This window comes from Orycteropus afer, unplaced genomic scaffold (genome assembly GCF_000298275.1).
Source record: "Orycteropus afer afer isolate SDZICR_OR568_19922 unplaced genomic scaffold, OryAfe1.0 scaffold00596, whole genome shotgun sequence".
Lineage (NCBI taxonomy): Eukaryota > Metazoa > Chordata > Mammalia > Tubulidentata > Orycteropodidae > Orycteropus > Orycteropus afer.
Window position 1 is genome coordinate 1,025,363 of NW_006922183.1, and position 17,893 is coordinate 1,043,255.

A 17,893-nucleotide genomic window follows, 5' to 3' on the forward strand; every position below is an offset into this window, starting at 1 on the left:
TTGCCCCATCTTCCTTCCGAGGAGTGGCTGGTGGGTTTGAACCGCCAGCCTTCTGGTTAGCAGTCAAGTGCCTTAGCCACTATGCTACCAGAGCTCCCATTTGGTACCACTGGGAGGCCTAAAATATATCAGAGAAAACAGAGAAGAGAAACTGTAGAACTGAGAAGGGAAAGAGAAGAGAGATCACAGCAGAAAGTGGGGTGTGCCCCACAGCTGAGGCCGTGTAGACACACAGAGTTAACATGAGGTAATTTGTGATCTAGGGCAGTCCACAATCACAGAATACATAAAAGGCTGATTGAGAATTTGGAGCAACACTGAGAGCAGCACAAAGAGGGTGGAGGAAGAACCTGGAGAAGGACCCATGACACGATTTTTCCAACCCTGACCTGCAAGGAACAAATGACATCATTGTTGATGTCAGGTGCTTCTTGGCTGAAAACAGACAATACTAGAAATATGTTTACCTGTGTTTTATTGACTATGCAAGGCATTCAACTGTGTGGATCATAACACATTTTGGATAAAATTGTGAAGAATGGGAACTCCAGAACACTTAATTGTGCTCATGCGGAAACTATCCATACACCAAGAGGTGGTCATTCACACAGAACAAGGGGATATTGCATGGTTTAAAATCAAGAAAGGTGTAAATTAGGGTTGTATCCTTTCACCATATTTATTCAACCTGTATGTTAGGCAAATAATCCAAGATGAAGAAGAATGTGCATCAGGATTGGAGTGAGACTCATTAACAACCTGTGATATGCAGATGATACAACCTTGCTTGCTGAAAGTGAAGAAGAACTTACTGATGAAGATCCAAGAGTACAGCCTTCAGTGGGATTACACCTCAATATAAAGAAAACAAAAATCCTCACAACTGGACCAATAAGCAACATAATGATAAATGGAGAAAAGATTCAAATTGTCAAGGATTTCATTTTACTTGGATCCACAATCAATGCCTATTGAAGCAGCAGTGAAGAAATCAAAGGACTCATTGTATTAGGAAAATCTGCTGCAAAAGACTTCTTTAAAGTGTTTAAAAGCAAATATATCACATTGAAGACTAAGCTTGCCTGGCCTAGGCCATGGTATTTTCAACAGCCTCTTATGCATGTGAGAGCTGGACAACGAAGAGGAAAACCACAGAAGAATTGATGCATTTACATTCTTGTGTTGGCAAAGAGTATTCAGTGTTCTGTGGATTGCTAGAAGAACGAACAAATCTATTTTAAAGAAGTATAACGAGAATGCTTCCCAGAAGGAGAATAGCCAGATTTCATCTCTCATACTTTGGTCATGTTACCAGAAGTGATCAATTCCTGGAGAAGGATATCCTACTGGGTAAAGTAGTAGTTGTTGTTGTTATTTGCCATCGAGTCGGCCCCGACTCATAGCGACCCCTCCTTGGGTTTCCGAGGCAGTATCACTACGGAAGTAGGAATGCCCAACCTTCCTTCCGAGGAAAGGCTGGTGGGTTTGAACCATCAGCCTTCTGGTTAGCAGTCAAGTGTCTTAGGCACTACGCTACCAGAGCTCCTGGGTAAAGTAGAGGGTCAGCAAAAAAGGGGAAGACCCTTAACAAGCTGGATTGACACCGTGGCTGTGATAATAGGCTCAAGTATGGCAACAAGTGTGAGGATGGTACGAGACCAGGCAGTGCTTTGTTCTGTTGTACACAGGGTATGCTATGAATCAAAGCCAACTCTAGGGCACCTAACAACAACAACAAACTGGAAGGGAGAAGCTGATCATGAAAATGACTTCATTACCTGGAAAAGGCTGCAGAACTGGACTATAAGCCAAGATATGCTTACTTCTTGGGGCCTTCACCTGGAAGAAGATGGCTCCATTTTTTTTCTTTGCTTGATAAATCTGTGTGCTGCTGTCCTTTGCCATGACAATCCAATATATAAATTCTCCATCCACAGTTAAACTGACAAGGCTTTTTCCTGTTGATTAAAAAGATATAGTAAAATAAACAACAAAATGTACACATTAAATTGTCTAGTCAACAATAATACATTGCATCTTTTTCTGTATTACAACTGCTAAAATTTGAATCAATTTATTATCTCAATATAAGAAACTAACACTTTTATGTCATTAAGATAAGGGATTTCCAAATGTATTTGGTTAACGGTCTTCTCCTTTCATTCTTAAAAATCAAAATTTACTTCAATAACATGCAAATCTCTTCTTACTTCATGTACCTAAATGGGAGTAAAAAAAAACTTTGTTAACTCAAAGAATGCATGTGGATCTTTCCCATCAGTGTAAAACAGAGTGTAGTAGAATAAACATGTGCCTTACTGAGAGTGACTACACTTTGTTAACACAATCAAAGAATCAGTTATTTTCTCATTTTAGCCCCACATCAAACTAGTATAGTGGATATTGTTATTATTAGCTTTTTAGTAGAAGGGGAAATTGAAGCTTGGGCTTGTTAAATAACCTGCTCAAGGCCACAAAGTTAGTTAGAAGGGCAAAGCCACGATTTTAAACCTATATGACTCCATGTCAAGCAATGTCAATCTGAAGGGAGTTATTGGATGGTAGGCACAGGACTCAGAGTCTTGCTCAGTATTTTTTATCAGTTATTTGGAATGATTGCACAGTAAACATAATGATCAAATCTGTATATAATGCATAATAGGAGCTCTGGTAGCATAGTGGCCAAGGCACTTGACTGCTAACCAGACAGCTGGCAGTTCAAACCCACCAGCCACTCCTCGGAAGGAAGATGGGTCAATCTACTTCTGTAGTGCTACTGCCTCGGAAACCCAAGGAGGGGTCGCTATGAGTCGGGTTTGACTCGACGGCACATAACAACAACAACAACAACAGGCAAAAGTCACTTATATGTTCAGTTATAGACCTGAGATTCAAAAATATCCCAAGAGAACTGGGAAATTTAATAAGAACAAACATAAATATCTAAATCATGCTTATAATTAATTTTATAATTCAGTAAGTGACAGAAAACTGTCTTAATAATAGTGAGTGTGAAAAAGACTGTAAGTTACAGCAATGACCAGAACACATTGAAAATACAGTGTGTCAATACGGGAACCATATTTAAGAGGATATTAGCAGAGTGAAATCACTGCAGGGTGCTAGGGCTAAAAAGCCACATCATCTGGAGAATAGTTACTAAACTTCAATTTTTCTTCTAAAGGTAACACCTATAATGGGCTGTGACAGTTCTCTCTACATAGCTGTATATCTATCATGTAGAAGGTGATTAATTTATTCTTTATAAATTTAGAGGTTATAACTAAAAGCAATGGATGGGAGGAACATGGAGGAGATTGGCTAATATAAGGAAAAAGTCATCAAATAAAACAGACTTCTTTATAAAATAATGAAGATTTTATTAATCAAGCTGTTCAAGCAAGGGCATTTTTGTAAAGGGGATTTCTTCCAACATAATGTCAGCTAAATTATCTGTAAAACCATCCTTCTTTTCTAATTTTAGGATTATGTATTTAAATTATGAATTCATGAAAGACTAATTAGTTCTCTAACTATAAAACAATGGCCCATTAGATTATTCCAATGTAGCCAATTCAACAGAAACAAGTAATTTTCCTAATGAGAGAAATTCAAAACATTATCTCTGCTCTTCAGACCATTGAGAGTACATTTGAACTGTTTCTAAAAGGCTCTGGGTAACATATCAGCAAAAGCATATTTGCAATTACAGTTGCATATGTATATATATTTGCAATTTCAAAACTTCACTTATAGACCAGTACTGCCCAACAGAATTTTATGTGCTGATGTAAATATTCTATATCTGCATCATTCAATATAGTAGTCATCAGCCATTTGTGGCACTTGAAATCTAGGATGATTAAGATACTAGATTTTTTACTTTATTTAATTCTAATAAATTTAAATAGCAGTTACCATATTGGACAGTGAAGAATAGATTATGAAGAGTATATAGGTTGGTTAGAAATTTTTGTTTTTCTCCTGTTGCAATTACTTCTAATCAGGAGGCTTCCCAGTCACTTTATTTATTGCTTTTTCAACTGTTTTTTTTTTTTTATTATGATTTGAGTTAAAATTTATAGAGAAAACTGGTTTCCATTCAACTATTCATACACATTTCGTTTCATGAATGCATTTCCCACAATGTAACAGCACTTTTCCCACTTCCTCCCTCATGTTATTGCTTACCCCGTAGGCCTGTCTATTCTTTGGCTGAAATTTGAGTCACAGGGGTGAGTTCAGTTCCAAACTTGAAGGGGCCCTTCCAAGTCATTTTAGAATTTCTAATATCTCCTCTACAACCAGGTGCATTTCAACAAACTTGCCAAGTATTGACAAATTCATGCTGAATATCGAGTCATGAGGACTATCAAAGCAGAAGTAGAGTGGGGTACTGATAAGATCATAGCTGTTGGAGTTGGGCTTTTAAAACTCAGCTCCTCTACTAATAGACTGTGGCCTTTGGACAAATTACCTTTCTCAACCTCAGTTTCCTCATCTGTAAAATGAGGGTACCAGTACCTATCTCATCAGGGTGTTGAGAAGATTGAATGAGATAATATATTTAGTAGCATGCTAGAATATATAGTAAAGCTCAATAAATTACATCTCTATAATTATTTATAGGAGCTCTGGTGGTATAGTGTTCAAAGCATCGGGTTGCTAACCAAAAAGTCAGTGGTTCAAACCCACCAGCAGTTCTGTGGGAGAAAGATGAGGCAGTCTGCTTTCGTAAAGATTTATAGCCTTGGAAATCCTGTGGGGCAGTTCTACTCTTTCCTATAGGATCGCTGAGTCAGAATTGACTCAGTAGTGGAATCTTATTGTTATTTATAAAATAACAAAAACAAGAGCAGATTTAGAAAATTGTGCAAATGCCTATATATAATTTGCCTGGAAATGACTTCTACAAGTACATTTAGCATGATCCAGAGAAAATACCACTTGGATACTCTTTTGAGTATATGTGGAATGCGAGCCCTTTGTAATGGGAAAAGAGCAGCTGCCATTACTAAGGGAGATGTGTGTACATATCAGCATCTTACCAAGCATAGCAGGCACCATGATAACTCTCCTACATTGACATCCTTCTAGATCCATGGCCCAGATCTCTTGCCCTTTGACAAAGTATATGCATGGTTGCTCTAGGTCAGAGCTATCAATAGTCATAGCTCCACTTAACTCAAATGCAGTCACATTGCAAGAACATTGGCTCCTTCCATTCTGAATGTTTGTGGCCATGGGCTGCAGAATGTGGTGCAAGGTGTGGTTGATAATACTGTAGTAGAATATCTGACAGCCAAAATTGCTAACTTCTGTCCAATACAGGCGACTATAAGAAAATAAATAAATAAATAAAAGTCCCTCCAACTTAGTGAGTAGAGCATATCATTGCAAATATTAGTTTCCAATGAAGATCCATGGGGTCTTTAGGTAGCATAAACAGTTAAGCATTTGACTATTAGGTTGAAGGTTTGAACCCACTCAGAGACACCTTGGAAGACAGACCTGGCAATCTGTTTCCAAAAGGTCACAGCCTTGAAAATCATATGGATCAATTCTACGCTACACACATTGGGTCACCATGAGTGGGAATTGACTCAATAGCAATTAACAACAATAGTGAAAATCAACCATGAAATCATTCCTAATGACTAGGGGAACAAATAAAGCCTTGGAGAAAGCATGTCCAAGTGTCTAATAACCTTCTTGAGAGTTGCAGGAAGTCCCAACAAGTTTAACTTATCACATTTTCCAATGATTTCTCAATAAATTACTTAGTTTACAACTAAACCTTTGGGCTATAATGTTGTTAGGCAATGTGTTAAATGGCTCATCAATGGTTGCAAATATGAAATATATTTGCATACTTTTCATCAAAGCTAGTCTCTATTCTCCTCCTCTCAAGTTTGTTTGTGCTTCTTAACACTAGTTAACAATCCAGCTTCAAAATTGCCTGTAACCGTGCTATGGCACAAACGTAATATGTCTTCCCAGCCTGGAAATTACTACTCAATTACTAAATGAAAGCCTTAAAATTCATGAGGACATTACTCACAATAAGATGGGTGAGACAGAATATCTCTTGCTGGGCAAGACATGCTGCCCACCTGTCTCTTGCCACTGTCTCAGTCTCCTTCATATTTTCTGTATTAGCTAACATTTATTGAATGCCTACCAAATGATGATATCATTACATTAACTGGTATAAAAATCTGTTATTGTGTTCCTAGCTGGGCTAGTTTGTAATTAGCATTAACTTAACATTAGTCAAATTGTCAGTATGAGTTAAATTTATGTATCTGTGGTTGTGGCTTAAAATTTACAGTGAGCCAAGAACTCTAAGTTTCTTATTTTCCCATCACTGGCTTCCAATATTAAACCAAAGACATTACAGTTAAAATGTCTATATTTCACTACAATAGAAATGAAGACTCACACCTCACATACCTTAAGAGAGGATAGACAGAAAAAGAGATTATTGTTGAATTCCTGTTGCAAATCTTCAGAACTCTGGGATATTTCACCTTATGTTCAAGATCAACATCAAATATTTGCATTCCATTTTGTGGTTCTTTCAGTGCAAAGTAGAGGTGCCTTGAAATCCAGTCAACTGTAATAACTGTGATATCAAAAACCAGTGTATCTCGGAAAATCTTAACAGTAGGTGGAGAAGAACCAAGGAGATAGTCGGTCATTTTTGTTGTTGTTGTTGTTGTTGGTTTGTTTGCTTTGAATTTGAGGATTTTTCTGTAATCACCTACATCATTTATTTACTGTACTTATTTTTGTCTTTGTAATCTAAGCCTCAATAATTCTGGATTGCCTACCATTATGCAATACTGCTGTGATAATCCTCTTCACACATTGTACTTTTCCCTGAATATTTACAGTTAGTATTATGGCTTCGGACAGATGTACCTCTTTAGGCAAGATCCCTCCGTGATTTACTGGCTGAAACACGGAACTGCCTACAGAGCATCTCCATATGAATGCCCCAAGAAAACAGAATTTATCACCTCATCCCCAAACTTCCTTTTCTCCTGCCTTTTATGTTTTCATGAATTTCCAACACTCATCCTAGGAGCCAATCCTGACAAAAAATGGTTCATCCCTGACTTCTTGTTACAAATCATGGTGCTTTATTCCTATTTTTAAATATCTCTCCAGTTTCCCCTCTACTGCAACAGTTGCCTAATTGTTTCAAAATTAACCTCACTTTCACCCCAAGTCATTCTTCACACTCCTGAAATAGGGTCTTTCTAAAACACAACATGATCATGTTAACAACCCACTAAATTTCTTCAGTGGCTTGCTGTTGGATTCTTGGTTGACATCTGACTCCGTAGTACAGTAAAGGAGGCTCATTTCATTCCTTTTCCTGCCTACCTCTCCAGCTTTACCACCTGCTTTTGACTCTACCCCCACCCCCTTGTCCTTTTCAAGCTCTCTCTGTTTTACTGCTCCCTGAGTTGGTTGCACAGTGCCTAAGGCATCTGACTGCTAACCAAAAGGTTGGTGATTCAAACCCACCAGCTGCTCCGTGGAAGGAAGATGGGGCAATCTACTTCCATAAAGATTTACCACCTTGGAAACCCCAATGGGGGTCACTATGAGTTGGGATCAACTCAATGGCAGTGGGTTTTGGTTTTAGGTTTGAACATACTACAGCTATTCCCTCTGCTTTTCCCCATGTTCACCTGGCACATGTTATCCATCCCAAGATCTCTTTCTAGTCTATCACCTATCACTACCCCAAGTTAAATTGCACATCCATTCTCTGATTCCACTACATTCTGTTCCAAACAAAACAATTATTCTAGTCTGTCTTCTCTACTACCTAACATTTAGTGAATGCCTCCGACATGCCAGTCATTGGGCTAAATGGCTTGCAAGGATTATCTCATTTAATCCCCACAGTAACTCTATGATGTAGTTACTACTTAACCATAGAAGAAATAACCTGCCAGTAGTCACAGATCTAGTAAACAGTGGAGCCAGAATTAGAGTCTAGGTTGTTAGATTCCAAAGTTCAGACTCTTAATCTCTGTGCAGTATCTGCTTCCCTAGTTTTAGACTAGTGCAAGACTAGGGCTTGCTAAAAGCAACAACTGTGATTTTTTTCTGTATCCCAAGATCTAACACAGTGCCTCAAATCCAATAACTAGTTGCTAAATTAATCCTGAATGATCTTTGCCCCAAATCTATTATGTATTCATTTGTGACTAAATTATACATCTGTCCTTTTCAATCATTCTAATCTCCATGGTTCAACCATTGATCTGTCATTTTAATTATGGAATAGTGTGATACACAAATGCTCTACTGCCTTCATTTCAAAAGAATAACATAGTGAAATACCTCAGATGTAGAAAGATTGTGCATGTTTAAAAAGAAAAGAGAATCTTCTTCAGCATAATACCCCATCTCATTATCAGCTGTGTAGCCCATGGCACTGATGTTTCTTTCTGATGAAAATGTCCACACAACTTGATTTAGATCCATATCTAAAAAATGCATCTTGTTGCCAAAAAGAGTTATGAGGTATGGAAAAGGATTGATTGCTGAAAATGAAAAGCAAGTAAACAATATATATAAGAAAACTAACTTTAGATTAGCAAAGCACATTGATTCAATATCAGATAGCTTTGAAATCCATGGGCCCTATTAGGGTCCATCAAGTATACTGTTCTCAGTTAAGAGAATGGTTTGAATTTATAGGCTCTCTCTAGCCCTAGGTTTGTTTAAGAATGTTTTCGTGATAATAAAAATTTATTAGTTATTTTATTTGAACTTAACTTCAGCATTCATATACCTAACTAAGGATACCAGCAGGTAAAAATGTTTTAAAGCACTATGTGATATTTATACAGATTTTAGATAACAAATACCTGATGTTTTGGATTTTGCTATGTCAGAAAATGGTCCTGGACCTTTAGATGTGAAGACTCGAACCTGAAGAGACAAAAACGAAACAAAAAATTGCACTCAACAGTGTCCTCAGTGGCCATAATTAAGTTGTGAGACTGATGTATGCTTCATTTCACACTCCTGATACACATTCTTATTTTAAATAATTATTCATCTAAGCACATAGTAATAAATTACTAAAAGGAAAAATATTGCCTGATACTCATGTTGTTGACTTTGGGGTTTTTTTAAGTACAAAGAAATGGAACAAATGTCTATTAAAATTTTTTAAATGTCTAAAAAAGGTCTTCGAGTATTTCCAAAATTAAAAGACATAGAATATGTATCAGAAACAAAACTATAAAGCTTATGGTAAACTCAAACTGTGGTACATTCACACAATGGAATACTATGCAATATTAAAGAATAATGAAGAATATATGAATCATCTCACAACACGGATGAATTTGGAGGACATTATGCTGAGTGAAATAAGTCAATCACAGAAGGACAAATATTGCATGAGTCCATTATTGTAAAAAGTTAAGGAAAGGTTTACTCAGGGAAGGAAATTCACTGTTGGTTACCCGGGATGGGAGGAAAGAGGAGGGGAAATTTCTGATCAGTTGGGGGTCACACATTGATTTGGGTGAGGAGAGGGGCGGTATGGAAAGGGCCTGTCACCAGCATGGTGACATTAGGGAATGGAAGGACTCAGAAACATGCACAAAAGATAAAGACGACAGAGGCAAATACTATTACATGGACAATACTGCATTACCACTGGCACCAAACACTCGGTTATGGGTAATGCATAGATAGGTGAGAAGATCAGGTGGGGGTAGGCAAACAGGAATATACCCAAGATCAAGGATAGACTTGGCTGAAGATAATTTTACATAAGCACTTGTGCTACAAAATAATATACATACATTACAGAAGCAACAGAGGACTGGGTTGGCATAGCTTCTCAGACACAACCAAACACCTTGAGAGAGAGAATCACCAGTCCTGTGGGCTCAGGACCATAGTCTCATGGGACTTTGTGCTCAACTGGCACAACATAATACATAAAAATCTTGTTCTACATCCTACTTTGGTGAGTAGTGACAGGTATCCTAAAAGCTTTTGAGCAGCCTCTAAGATGCAACTATTGGTCTCCTTTCATCTGGAGCAAAGAAGAGTGAAGAAAATGAAAGTCATCTGGAAACAATTAGTCCAAAGATATTATGGACCATGAGGACCTCAGCCTTCATGACCTGAGACCAGAATTAGATGGTGTCCAGCTACCAATGCCAACCACTTGGAAAGGTATCAAAATTGGAGATGTGGATAGAGTGGGAGGAAAAATGTGAAACAAAATTCAAAAACACAAAATGACCAGAATTACTGGTCGAATAGAGACTGGTGGAACCCTGAGACTATGGCCCCGGATTATCCTTCGGGCCTGGAAAGGGACTCACTTCCATGGGTTGGCTCTCACTCCAACAGTAGGAAGACCTACATACAGAACACCTACTCCAGGAAGATGATCCATCTACTCTAGGGAGACGTATCCCTTAGATCAACCAGCAACGAGACATCAGAGGGGCAGCATTCACACAGAGGGAAAGCTGGACAGACAGGACTGCACAGATAAGAAGGGCGCAGGGAGGGGTAGTCACAGGGAGGAGAGGGGAGGAGAGTTTTTATGATTGGGGATGGTTATCGGGGCTGTGAAATCAAATGTGCACGAAACACTGAATGTAAAACAAATCTTTGTAAATTTGCACAATTAAAAAAAAAAAAAAAGATGACTATGGTAAACTTTCACTTATTTTGAATTCAAACAGTTGTTGTTGTTGTTATATGCTGTCAAGTCAGACCCGACTCATAGTCGGACCCCTCCTTGGGTTTCTGAGGCAGTATCACTACAGAAGTAGATTGCCCCATCTTCCTTCCAAGGAGTGGCTGGTGGGTTTGAACCACCAGCATTCTGGTTAGCAGTCAAGTGCTTTAGGCACTAAACTACCAGAGCTCCTGAATTCAAACTAGATGCTCCAAATAACTAAATTTTCTTTACTTTTTAAAAAGGAGAATTACAAAATAAAATAAAACAGTTAAACCTTACACATAAAAGTGAATTGTGTATTTCAAACAACTTTCACATATATTGATCACATCTTTTGATCTTCATAACTACTAAGAGTAGAAATGAGGCAAGGTTCATAATCAAGGTAAGTAACCCTTCCATGGTAATGCAGGCATAAGAACTAAATCTCTTGAGGTCTGTATACTTTTCTTGCTACTGTACCATTCCATTTTCCAACAGTAAAGTTTTTCTTTTTAATCATTTTTATATCTTTTATTGTGTAATAACTAATCCATTGCCAAACCCTGTAAAATCCTATAAAGATAATTGACATCCATGTTAATGGCTCCAAAAAATAGACCCTCAAGTGCTCATTCAATCAATAAAAACTGAATTATTTTCATTATACTTTTACTCTGTCCTATGGGGTCACTAGGAGTCAAAGTTGACTTGACAGCAGTAGGTATTTTGGGGTGTGGGGGTATATATCCTATTTAGTTATCTGTGTATAGTGTGTGTGTGTGTGTGTGTGTGTATGTGTAGCAAGCATTTTTTGCACAGGATCTTGTGAACTGAAATTCATGCAATCAAGTTGTGTCTTCACATGGTGTGGTTCCATGGTGTCTGAGATTAGAAACTATTTGTACATATAGACAGATGCACTTAACCAGAATATTTATTTAACCATAACACGCATAGTTCTTATAAATAGGACTATCTTTTATTTCTAACTTTTAATTACTTTTTTCATTAACATATGTAAAGCTGATAAATGATCAAAGTAATTATTAAATTTTAATTTTATAAAAAGAAAAAAAAGCAGTTTTTAGGAAACTCTAAACTCTAGCACAAGGAGCTCTGGTAGCATAGTGGCTAAAGCACTTCACTGCTATCCAGAAGGCTGGCAGTTCAAACCCACCAGCCACTCCTCAGAAGGAAGGTTGGGCAATCTACTTCCATAGTGATACTGCCTCGGAAACCCAAGGAGGGGTCGCTATGAGTCGGGGCCGACTCAACGGCACATAACAACAACAACAACAATCTCTAGCACATGATCAAAACATTATTTCACTCCTAAAGAAAAGGAAAATAACTCTAAACATACACAACATTGTCACCAACCTACTATTTATTGAGGATCTGAAAAATCATCAAGTAATCTAGCACAAATGGAAAGATCTCTCATGAAAGTTAAAATATCAAATAGAGGTGACAGTAGCCCTTTTTCTTGACTGTTATTTTCTCTTTCTCCTTTTTCAGCATCAAGGTAGTGTCAGTCAGTGAAAATTATGAGATATCAACTATTTGAGCTTCAGCTTTTATTTTCATTGACAATTCCAAGTAGGGGCACCTAGATGATTCACAGTGTTGACATGACATAATGTAAAAGACTCTAGAGGTTTGATTATGACACATCACTTAGTAGTCATATAGCTTAGGCTTTTTCTTCACAGTAAGGGGATCAAATGGGATAATATATATGAAAGTACCTGCCATGGTGCGTGACCTGAAGTAATGGCCTCAAAAATAATGCTTGACTCTGAATCTGAGAATTACCCTGAATGCAAGAAAGGTGTGGAAATGTCCTTTGCCTTGGCTGTCTCTTCTCCTCTTCTCTCCTCTGTAGTATCACTGCCCACTCGATCCCACAATCACAGCATGCCTCACAATATTGATAGAATTCTTAACCGACTCCTTTAATTAACCTTCTACTTTGTCGTGTGAAGACCTCAAAATTCCCATTTTCACTCTCATACCTGGAAGCAAACAATGTAGTCAGGTCTTATGCCCTCCAGTTGAAAAGACATCATAGAGGAAGTAACATTGACAGAAATCCAGTCTTTGAATGTTTCATTTGCATCACTTTGATTGGATATTTGATAGAAAACTTCAAATCTTGTTAACACACCATTTTCATACTTGGGTTTATTCCACCTAAATTCCACCACAACTTCGTTCTTGTTGCTGTATTTTCCACTTGGTAATACAAATATTCTGGGATTCTCTGGTGCTGATGGAACTGAAAAGCAGATGCACACATAAGGACAGTGAACAATATAAGACTGGATTTTATATAAGACTAGGAGCTCTGATAGCACAGTGCCTAAGACATCTGACTGCTAACCACAAGGCTAGTGATTCAAACCCACCAGCTACTCTGCAGAAGCAAGACCGGGCAATATACTTCCATAAAGATTTACTGCCTTGGAAACCCAACAGGGGTCACTATGAGTCAAAATCGACTCTACGGCAGTGGTTGTTTTTTGTTTTTTTTTTTTTTAATTTAATAAGTATATGGAGCAACTTAGCAATAAAAGTTTCTCATTCCAGGCAGTTGAGATATAGTTATCACATTCTTAAAAACCTTTAAGGGAGACTATCTATAGATTTATTCAGAAACATCCCAATTTGCACCAGCAAATCTTACTGACACATAAGACATCCTTATGTCCATCTAAAATCCCTCTTCTTACCACATCTTCCTCATCTATGTCCTGTGTAGATAGAAGGTGGTTGGTTCTACTTATAAAATGCAATACTCAATCTCAACCTGACTGTGTGATATAGCTGGAGATGGAAATAGCAGTCACTCTATCTAGCCTTCAACCACTTTAGGGCGCAAAATGCAGCAACTCAGAATCCAAGCCCTCTCATCCTGGATTTTTCTGGGAGGCAGAAGTTTAGGAGAAATCAGATAGCTCCCAGAGGGCTATGGGATTCAGAGGACAGTTCTCATTTGTTCTAGAACCTAACCAAGCAATTTAGTTTCTCCCAGTCCTTTAATCAAGATAAATTCCTCTGCCTGATTACCAAGCCATTGCATCCTAGAGGTCTCTCTTCTCAGAACTCCTCCACAAAGTAGCCTCTCCCCTACCTCATTCCAATCACATTGCTTCTTTTTTATTTTATTAATTTTTATTGTGATTTGGGTGAAAATTTACAGATAAATTGATTTCCCACATAGCAGTTCATACACATTTTGTCTCATGACATTGACTGCAAATTCCCAATGTAACAGCTCTCTTCCCACTTCCTCTCCATAGTTACTTCTTCCCTGTGTCCTTCCCTCCCATGCACTCCTACTCCACAAGCTGTCTCCCTGTGCATATACTGCCCTTCTCTTCTCCCATGACAAATCTCTCCAAGGAGTTTATCTAAAAGAAAAAAAAAAAAAAAAAAAACTCACTGACATTGAGCTGATTCCAACTCATAGTGACCCCCTTCGGGTTTCCAAGGTGATAAATCTTTACAGAAGTAGATTGCCCAGTCTTCCTTCTGTGGAGCGGCTGGTAGATTTGAACCACCAACCTTCTGGTTAGCAGTCAAATGCCTTAGGCACTACACCACCAGAGCTGCCCTGATGTAAACGTTCAGCCCATATGCCTGTCTTTTATTTGGCTAGAAACCACAGGAGGGAGTTCTATTCCAGACCTGAAGGGCAGGTAAGTCTCAGGGGTTTCACCAGGCTCTATCAGACCAGCAAACCTGGTTTGTTGTTGCTGTTGTTTATGATTTTGAGTTTTATTCCTCATTGTTCTCCCACTCTTTCCAGGATCTCCTACACAGATCACCCTCCAACTGGTTGACAGTGTACCCAGGCACCATCTAGTTCTTCTGGTCTCATAGTCATACAGGCTGAGGATTGCACAGTGTACCAGTCCCTTGGACTAATTGGTTCCATGCCTTTTTTTCATTCTTCTTTGCTCTAGATGAGGAGAGATCCATTGTTGCATCTAGATGGCTGTTTGCAAGCTTTTAAGATCCCAGTTGCTACTCACCAAAGTAGGTTGTAGAACAATGTTTTTGTGTTGATCTTAATGTCCCCTGTGACCATGGTCCCGAGCCCACAGGTCAAACCACTCACTCCCTCCAGGTAGCCTCCTGCCGATCACATTACTTCTTAATGTTCCACACTGATAGTGCTATTCAATCTCCAGGCCTTTTTACATTTGTACTTCACACATGAGATATTTCTTCTTGCAACATTCCTCAGGGACCAGCTAAAGTTTGCACTTCACTCCCTAAAAGGCTTTACTGGCCATAGCAGTCCTTGTCTGTCTCCTCCTAAGAACCTGAAACATCTTGATATAAAAGACAGTTCATAGTATTCCTCTTCTCTTTATGCCACCTCTGCTCACCTGTTTTGTTTCTATTATCATTTTTGTTGTTGTTATGTGCCCTTGAGATGGACCCAACTCATAGCAACCCCTCCTTGGTTTTCTGAGGCAGTATCACTATGGAAGTAGATTGCCCAACTTTCCTTCTGAGGAGTGGGTGGTGGGTTTGAACCGCCAACCTTCTGGTTAGCAGTCAAGTGCCTTAGGCACTACGTTACCAGAGCTCCTCATTATCCATAGGAATCTATCCTCCCACCAGATCATGATCTCTATCACAGAAAGCACCTTTTCTTAAACCAAAAACGAAAAAACAAACCCACTGCTGTTGAGTGGATTCCCACTTACAGTGTGACCATACAGGACAGAGTAGAACTGCTCAGAGAGTTTTTGAGGTTGTACCTTTTTACAGAAGCAGACTGCCACATTTTTCTTCCACAGAGTGTCTGGTGGGTTTGAACAGCTGCTCTTTCAGTCAGCAGCTGAGTGCTTAACTGCTTAGCCACCAGAGGCTCCTGCATCTTTTCTTGTTCCTCATTAAAGCCTCTAAATCTAGCATTGGATTTATATACAGTAAATGCTTAATAAAGGTTGGTCAGCTTCAGTAATTTCCCAACTATATTGTAAACTCCTCGAGAGCAAGGTCCACATCTCATCATTCTTCCATATTGCCTCCAGCATCCAGCAGAGTACTGCTGACCCCAGCCTGCAGCCCATCTTCTTATGAGTGCAGTCAAATCTGTTTCCGTAGGACAATCAAACCAAAGCTGATATCCCAAGACAATGTCAAACACAGCATACTTGGACCCAAATACTAACTGCTCTAGAACTTGCTCAGGCTCCATTATGGTCCTGCTATGAGACTCATGGATAAACAGTGTTGAAAGAAATTTGACAGCATAAAATATAATGATGAATGGATATCTGTGTTCACTAAGCTCTTACTTCTCGCCAAGTCCTGTGCTAGGAGCTTTATAACCAATTAACTCAATATGACACTGTTGTTTATCAGCATTTGCAAAAATGACTAAATAGAGATTTGATGACACTGTGGTGAAAAGTCTATACTGAGTCTCAGCCCAGCCACTTATTAGCTATTTTTACATTGGGCAATTGTTGGGCTTCCATTTTTTTACTTGCACAGTAGAAAGAATAACTAATTCTACCTTCCTCAGAGCTGTGTGGCAATCAAATAAAATGATGTTTCATTTTACAATAATAGGTATGTAATAAATGTTTATTAAAGAAATGCTGTATATAAATCTGCTTTGTACATTTTAAAGTGATACATAAATTAAATTTATGTCTAGCATACTTTTAAAATTTAATTCCAAAAAAAATTAATTTAGACATGAGTTATTCACCCATGGAGGACTCTGAGAACATCTGATATTCCTGCTCCTAAATGCCTATTTTTCTTCTGATGCTCTTTACAAATACCAAACCCATGCCTCTGCATCTTATATATTATTCAAATCAAGTGTAGCATTCTTTAAGAATTCTTTGAAATATCATTTTGGAAGAAATTATGCATATTTATTTTAATAGTGCTATGAAAATCTCCAAAAGGTCATTGTCAGCATATTGAAGCTACACACATCTACAAAACTGAAAGCTATTTTAAAGAATTTCTAAATATCCAGTCAAGATCATGGAAAGCAAAAATCTTACCCCCCCCCCCCTTTTTTTTAAGGGAAATTTTTAACCCCTGTACCTGTTTCAGGTGCTCGAAGTGACAGAGATGTTTTAGGGCCCTTTCCCCAGTAGGTGTAAGGAGTGACAGAAAGATTAAATAAGGCATAGGGCTCCAGCCCTTCCACAGTAAATACAGGTAAAGGTTGCTGTTCACTAGCCAGAAACTGAAATATAAGCACAAAACATTATTTTCTTAGGAGGAGAATCATATAATCTTTCATTTCTAATTAACTAAAATCTCTAAATTTTGGTTCACATGTGAAGTCAAAACTTGCAGTTTTGCAAAATAGTGCCTAAGGCACATGACTGCTCACCAGAAGGCTGGCGGTTCAAACCCACCAGCCACTCCTCAGAAGGAAGGTTGGGCAATCCTACTTCCGTAGTGATACTGCCTCGGAAACCCAAGGAGGGGTCGCTATGAGTTGGTTCCGACTTGATGGCACATAACAACAACAACAACAATTTTGATTAAGTCCCATGTTTTACCACACAAACCAGTCAAAGTGTATCTAATGTTAACACTAACCACAAAGCAGTCAGAGACTGGTTATCAACAGGTGTTCTTAGGAATAATCCAACTAACCAAATGCTGCAGGGAAAGCAAAAGAGGCGGCCTTGGCTAAGTGAAGAAAGTGTAACGAGCGTGGGCTGGGCAGATGCAGATGACATAGTGTGTCTGAGAAATGCAAGTTAATAGAATCAAAGCCATACCTTAGAATAAGCACTAAATTCCACACTGTAGAAAATACCACCCCAGTCTACTGCAGGGGGAGCGTCCCACAGAATCTGAAAGCTTGAAGCATTTCCTTCAATCCTAAATGAAGATTCTTGAACAGAATCTGGGATAACTTTAGGGGTAAAGGAGAAGTTCCCTATGGGGTAGGAGAAAGAAAGAAATAGAGGGAGAAAGGATTTATTTAGGATTATCAAACATCATAGAAATCACAGAAAATTAATAAAATTACTAATAATTTATACCAGAACAAAATTTTCCTTTCCTCTAATATATCCTAAAAACACATATTTTTCTGACTTTTTCAGGCTGTAAATTTTGGTTAAGATGAAACTGGCCACAAACAAATCAATGGAAACTATTAAA

The 17,893-nt window shown here is 38.3% G+C and overlaps 1 protein-coding gene across 1 annotated transcript in view; it reads right to left on the reverse strand.

Annotated features, from left to right (window-relative positions):
* ROS1 (ROS proto-oncogene 1, receptor tyrosine kinase) overlaps nt 1-17,893 on the reverse strand; it is a 199,255-nt gene that overhangs the window by 111,530 nt on the left and 69,832 nt on the right. Inside the window, exons 20-28 of the mRNA XM_042783027.1 lie at nt 17,506-17,666; nt 16,814-16,958; nt 12,742-13,004; nt 8,895-8,958; nt 8,365-8,567; nt 6,454-6,659; nt 5,049-5,335; nt 2,462-2,464; nt 1,779-1,958 (exon numbers count right to left, since the gene is read on the reverse strand). Coding sequence (XP_042638961.1) covers nt 1,779-1,958; nt 2,462-2,464; nt 5,049-5,335; nt 6,454-6,659; nt 8,365-8,567; nt 8,895-8,958; nt 12,742-13,004; nt 16,814-16,958; nt 17,506-17,666 — 1,512 coding nt within the window. The remainder of the gene's footprint in view (nt 1-1,778; nt 1,959-2,461; nt 2,465-5,048; nt 5,336-6,453; nt 6,660-8,364; nt 8,568-8,894; nt 8,959-12,741; nt 13,005-16,813; nt 16,959-17,505; nt 17,667-17,893) is intronic.